General features: G+C 69.1%; 2 protein-coding genes across 2 annotated transcripts in view; one reads left to right on the forward strand and one right to left on the reverse strand.

Annotated features, from left to right (window-relative positions):
- H696_03481 (hypothetical protein) overlaps window positions 1-1,910 on the forward strand; it is a gene marked incomplete at both ends in the record, with an annotated part of 7,642 nt that extends 5,732 nt beyond the window's left edge. Inside the window, 2 exons of the mRNA XM_009497345.1 lie at window positions 90-230; window positions 545-1,910. Of these exons, the coding sequence (XP_009495620.1) occupies window positions 90-230; window positions 545-1,910 (1,507 nt within the window). The remainder of the gene's footprint in view (window positions 1-89; window positions 231-544) is intronic.
- A 562-nt stretch (window positions 1,911-2,472) lies between these two features.
- Window positions 2,473-5,482, reverse strand: H696_03482 (hypothetical protein). The gene is made up of 3 exons (XM_009497346.1): window positions 5,405-5,482; window positions 3,449-5,067; window positions 2,473-3,110 (listed from the first exon to the last, which is right to left on the reverse strand). Exons 2-3 carry the CDS (start codon window positions 5,052-5,054, stop codon window positions 2,521-2,523), a joined length of 2,196 nt encoding a protein of 731 aa, XP_009495621.1. The 5' UTR covers window positions 5,055-5,067; window positions 5,405-5,482; the 3' UTR covers window positions 2,473-2,520.
- Between the last annotated feature and the right edge of the window lie 431 nt (window positions 5,483-5,913).

Raw genomic sequence — 5,913 nt, forward strand, 5'->3', positions numbered from 1 at the left:
GCGGCAGCTGAGAATAACGAATCACATACGATCCACGACACTGACATGCTCTGCGCGGTGTCCTCCGCCCCGCCCCCGGCACATGGCAGCTTCATTTCGGCTTCCATTGCCCAGGCCCTTGGCACGGTCCTGGGCATGACCATTGCCCGGTCGCTACTGCTCATCGGTCTCGGCGAGGAGGTGGCTCAGTATGGCTGGTGGCCGTCGACCCTCTGTGAATGGGACGAAGTGTACGTGAGCGCGTGTGACCTCTTGAGTAGCCATCGGCCGGGAGAGGTCTTGTCTGTCCACCAGCCGGGTGGCCTGTCCTCTTACATACCCGCCATACCCCCCCCCCCAGATTCCGAGCTTGGGCGTGCCTTTGCGCGCCCGATCTGGCCTGTTGTTTGTTTCTGGGTGTGCGTGGGAACGGCCTGACCATCCTCCTCTTCTTGCCTCCTCGATGGCGCCTGGCCTTGGCGCCGCGTGCCCCCGGTCCCTGGTTCAGAGTTGTGCCCCCCCCCCCCCCCCTCCCCGCCCGCCCGACGCCGCCTGGTCGACATAGGGCCATTGCCGACAGTGTGGCCAGCTGCGGCACACTCATCGCCCTCGGGGCGCTCTTCTTCGCCCTGGCCCCGATGCCGGGCAGCAGGGTTGACAAATTTTTCCGCCGGCTGTCAAGCCAGGAATCCCGGATGCGGGCTCTACGCGAGCTGGAGCAGGCCCTGACCAGCCTGTCGGGGTCACTGCTGCGCCGGAGCCGCACCCGCGGCCGAGGAGGCGCGGCCGCCGGGCCGCAGCGCATTTCGGCCGCGGACTACTGGCGCCGGCGCCAGACTCGCCGACGCCGGGCGGCCGTTCTCAGCCTTGGGGGTGTCCTCCTGGCCGCGTCGCTCCTGTCGCTGGCCATCTCCTCGGCATTCTGGTCGCCGGACCGGCTACCCCCGCGGCCGGAAGGCGCCCAGCCATTCCACCACGCCCCGGCCGGGGTGGCCCACGAGCCTGACATGGGCACGCCACATGCCGTGGTGCCTCCGGCATCGTTGCCGCTCGGTGACGAGCTCCGCCACCAACACCTCCTCCTGCTGAATGCCACCTTGCCGGTGGCGGGCCTGGTTCACCGGTATGGCTCAGCCATGGTCTCGGTGCATGGCAGTGCCCCATACCGGCCGCTGCCCAGCCCGGTGTCCGGCCTACCGAAGCCCCCGCCAGGAATGGTCCTCCGGCCACCGCCGCCATCTCCGCCGGTGATCATCCGGCCACCGGCCCTGGTCCCGAATGACCGCCTGGATTTCGAGATCGACTTCCTCTTTGTCGACCATGATGATGACGGCGAGGACGCGGAGGGCGGCGAGGACGAGGGCAGCCACGCTCTGGCCGAGGCCCGCCACTACCGGAGCGGGGATCCACATCCCCGGGGGACCGTCCACACCCCCGCCGGGGGGCCATCCCACGCGGGCCCCTCCTCGCAAGGAAAAGGCCAACACCCCCCTGCCTGGCTGGCGGAGTCTGTGGCAGGCGCACCGGCTGCCACAGCCACCACTGGCTCGGGCTCCGGCCCGGCCCCCGGCGGCGGCATCAGTCTGCCCTTCATCATCCTGGCCAACCCATCCATGGCCCTGGCCCTGGCGGGATCTGCCTGTCGGCACCGGGGAATCACCACCCCGGCCATGATCGGCCTTCCGGGGTCGCTCTCGGGGCCGAAGCCCGGGGCGGTTTTCCGCCATGGCCCGGACTGGCGCTCCTTCGGCCTGTATGCCGGCCTGGTGGGCTTCGTGGCCCCGGTGGTGGCTGCTCTGCTGGTCCTTTCCTGGAAGTGGCGTGAGTACAGCCGCACGGCCCCGGAATTCCGCCAGTATCTGCGCACTGGCAGCCACCAATACCAGCCCATCCCCATTGCCACGCCGAATAGCCCGGATCGCCTGGAGTGAACCACCACCGCCACCGCCACCGCCACCGCCACCACCACCCACGCGTACACATGCCCAAACAATAAACCAATTTGGGCTTCCCCCCTCCCCTCGGGAAAGATGGCGAGGAAGACGCCACCCCTCAGGACGGGCACAGAGGAGAGGCCCAGGAAAGTAGGGAAGAGCATGGGTATCGGGGTGGGGGGTGAGAGATAAGGGAGCCCCCCTCGCTGAGCGCGAGCCGCGGCATGTGTATATCCCCCCTGCGCGTGTCTCGCATGGTGCGTGTGAACGCGCACGCGCGCGCAGGGGAAGGAACAGAAAACCATGCACACATGGATGGCTTGGGGCGGGAAGGATGGTGGGTGGCAAGGGAGGAGGGGAGGGGGGAGGGAGGGTGGCAGTAGCACAGGGTGTGGTGCGTGGACAAAAAAAAAACCCGCAGGGCTGAGCCCGGCAGACTTTCCCCGTGCGAACACGCAGCAGGCCCCTTGCCTGTTCCGCGTCGGCCCTTGGCAGCTTGCCTCAGTCCGGCCGGATCCCGGGGACCAGCATCTCGAGCACCCGGGTCCCCCCGCCCCCCCACCCCCCCCCCTGCCCCCTGCGCGGTGGATGCTTCTCCGCACCTCGCTCACACACGCTGCGGATGGGCGATCGGCGCGGCATTGGCCTCCAGGACCTGGAGCTGAGCGTCGGACGCCTGGAGGAAGTCCGGCCGCCAGAACTCCGTGACCGAGGTGCCGGGCTCCACGCGCGGCAGGCCGAAGTCCCGCCACACGGCATCCATGGCCTCCACAAAGTGGTCGCGCATGGCGGTCGTGTGCACCGGCGAGGGGGTCACTCGGAGGCGCTCGGCGCCCCGGGCCACGGTGGGCTGGTTGATGGCCTGCACATAGATGCCATACCGGTGGAGCAGGTGGTCAGACACACGCCGGGCCAGGGCCGCATCGTACACCATGACCGGGACAATGTGCGTGTCGTTGGCCAGCACCGGGATGCCGAGATCCATCAGCCGGGACTTGATGTCGGCCACCGCCTCGCCATGGAACTGGCGAAGATGCCCGCCGACCGACGGCGAGGCGGACAGCTCCACCGCCGCCAGGGCGCCGGCCGCCACATGCGGCGGCATGGCCGTGGTGAAGATGAACCCCGGCGCATACGAGCGCAGAGTGTCGATCAGGCTGTGCGAGCCGGCGATGTAGCCACCGACGTTGCCGAAGGCTGTGGACGTGTGTGGATGCACACATGCGCCAAGGGTGGTACAGGCCCGCCGTACGTGCACACGCCGCATGAGGGGTCGCGCGGTGGCATGGTATGCAACCGGACATCCGCCAAAAAAAAATGCCCGCGGTGGCAGAGGGGAGACCAAAGAGAGCGAGATCAACAGAGAGAGGGGGAGAGAGATGAGTAAAGAGAAAAAGAGGCCAGGTGACGAGGAGGAAGAAAAGGAGCGAGGGGGGACAAAAAAAAGTGCGCCCAAGGGATGGGCAGGACACACAGACGCCGAGAGGGAGGGGGGGAAAAAAATAAAATAGAAACCCGCCCCAAAGCACACGCACCCTTGCCCAGGGTGCCAGACACAATGTCCACCTGGTCCATGAGGCCATCGCGCTCGGCCACACCGGCGCCGGTGGCACCATACAGGCCAACCGCATGCACCTCATCCAGGAAGGTAAGCGCCCCATGGCGCTGGGCCACCTTGCAGATGTCGGCAATCGGGCCGACGGTGCCGCACATGGAGTACACCGACTCGAAGACCACCACCCGCGGCGACCGGGGGATGGGCTGCCCCGGGACAAAGAGACCGGACTCGCGAGCGGCGCGCTCCTCCTCGGCCGCATCGGCCTCCAGCAGCTCCTCCAGGTGGGCGACATCATTGTGGCGGAAGATGCGCCGGTGGGCCTTCGGCCCGGCATGGCGCATGCCATGGATCATGCTCGCGTGGTTCAGGGCATCCGAGTAGAAGATGCACCGGCCGGTGGGGGACGCGGCGGCCAGCTGCGCGCCCAGGGTGGCCAGGGCCGTGTCATTGGCCACATAGCACGACTGGAAGACCAGCGCCGCCGGCTGGCGGTGCAGCTCGGCCAGGCGCTTTTCCAGGGCCAGATGCGCGGCACTGGTGCCGGCGATGTTGCGCGTGCCACCGGCCCCGGCTCCATGCGCATCCACCGCCGCCTTGATGGAGCCAAGCACCTCCGGGTGTTGGCCCAGGCCGAGATAGTCGTTTGAGCACCAGACCGTGACATCGCGCGGGTGGATCTGCGCCGCGCCGCGGTCCGACGCGGTCACCGGACAAGCGGGGTCCGTCTCGGCCGGCAGCGGGCCGGTCGGGTCGCGCTGCCCGGTCACCGGGCACACACTGGACCCGGTGGAAGCCGGGCCGTCGGCATTGGCGGCAACGGCCGCCGCCCCGGCCAGGGCCATGGCGCTCGACAGCGATACCGTCGACAGGTGCGTGGCCGCGGGGAAGGCCCCGGCAATGCGGTTGACATTGTTGAACACGCGGTAGCTGCGGTCACGGCGCTTGGCCTCGACTTGCTCCTGGAAGAAGGCGTCATAGGCGAAGGCACCGGCGGGGAAATCGCGCGTGCGATCCGCCACCACCGGGGTGGCTGTCATGGCGGCCGACCCGCCGCAGCGCCCGCCGCAGCAGGATCCCGACGCCTGTTGGGCCCGCAGCACCGCATGGTAGCCGGAGGAGGCCGCCACACCGGAGGCGCAAGACCCGGCCCCGGCGGCCGCATGGCCACAGGACCCGGCGCTGGGGGCCGGCTGGTGGCTGCAGCCGCCGTTGCCGGAGCCGCACTGGCCAAAGCCGGAGACCACATTCTCAAAGAGACTGTCCGGGGGGGTGCCAGTCGACAGATCGGCCAGCGGGAGCTTCGACGGGGTGCGCACGCCGGGGCTCACCTCGGGAACCGACGTGGCGTAGCCCGCGGCATTGGCGCCGATGACAGGGGTGTCGGCGGGGGCCGCCAGCCCGGCGGCAGTGGTGGTGGTGGCCGCCGCGGCCGCCGCCCGCTGGTTGAAGGCCGCAACGGCGGCAGTGTGCCGCGCGCGACAGGGCATGGTGACCGCCGCACCCTTGAAGGGATTGCCAGCAGGGAAAGCCATGTGGGCTACGTATGGGCAGCGCCGCGCGGCGGACATGATGACCTTGTCCATGGTGAGGCCGTGTCTGAGCCGGGGCGCGCGGCAGGGGAAGTTGGAAAGGGAGGCGGGTTTTGGAGCGAGGGGGGGGGGGGCAGTGTGCCGCGCGCGACAGGGCATGGTGACCGCCGCACCCTTGAAGGGATTGCCAGCAGGGAAAGCCATGTGGGCTACGTATGGGCAGCGCCGCGCGGCGGACATGATGACCTTGTCCATGGTGAGGCCGTGTCTGAGCCGGGGCGCGCGGCAGGGGAAGTTGGAAAGGGAGGCGGGTTTTGGAGGGGGGGGGGGGGGGGGGGGAGGTGGTGAGTTTGGGCCTGGGTCAGGGCAGGAAGATGACGTGAAAGGGAGGGCGGGGGACAAACCGGACAAGGGGGAGATGATCGGCGAGGACCGTCGTGCACAGGAGCAGGGAGTGTGGAGGGGATAGGGGTAGGGAGGGGGGGTGCCATGGGATTCGAAGCTCGGCGGGTGAAGTCGCCGCCCTTATGGCAAAGGCTCCACCCTCCGTGGGCGGGGGGGGGGGGGGGGGGGGATCCGCCCTGCGGCGGGGCCATGGGAACAGGAAACACGCCGGTCCGAGGACGGCTCATCTCACCAGCCAATGTGGGAGGAACACGTTTCCAGCGCAGGCGGGGCTGGGGGTGCCCCGCCGGGCTGGGGGGACACTGGGAGGCGGAAAATAACAGCGCCCCGCCCTGGTCCTCGGCAACACCACAACCACACCGGGAGAGATCGCCGGAGGCATCCCCCGCTGCCGGGGGTCGGGGGAGGAGGGGCGGCTGCGCGCGCACCTGACAGCCCGCGCGGCCTCAGCCACGCTGCGAGCTGGCCCAGCGTGGGTACACACACACACACACACACACACACACAC

Source organism: Fonticula alba (genome assembly GCF_000388065.1).
Source record: "Fonticula alba strain ATCC 38817 unplaced genomic scaffold supercont2.5, whole genome shotgun sequence".
In the NCBI taxonomy this organism is placed as follows: domain Eukaryota; order Rotosphaerida; family Fonticulaceae; genus Fonticula; species Fonticula alba.

What these genes read in the sequence shown, in the direction of transcription:
- H696_03482 (XM_009497346.1), bottom strand. Translation starts at nt 5,054, where the DNA reads ATGGACAAGGTCATCATGTCCGCCGCGCGGCGCTGCCCATACGTAGCC. An exon ending in GTCTGGCACCCTGGGCAAGG is followed by an intron (nt 3,111 to 3,448) that starts GTGCGTGTGCTT and finishes ACACGTCCACAG; the next exon opens with CCTTCGGCAACGTCGGTGGC.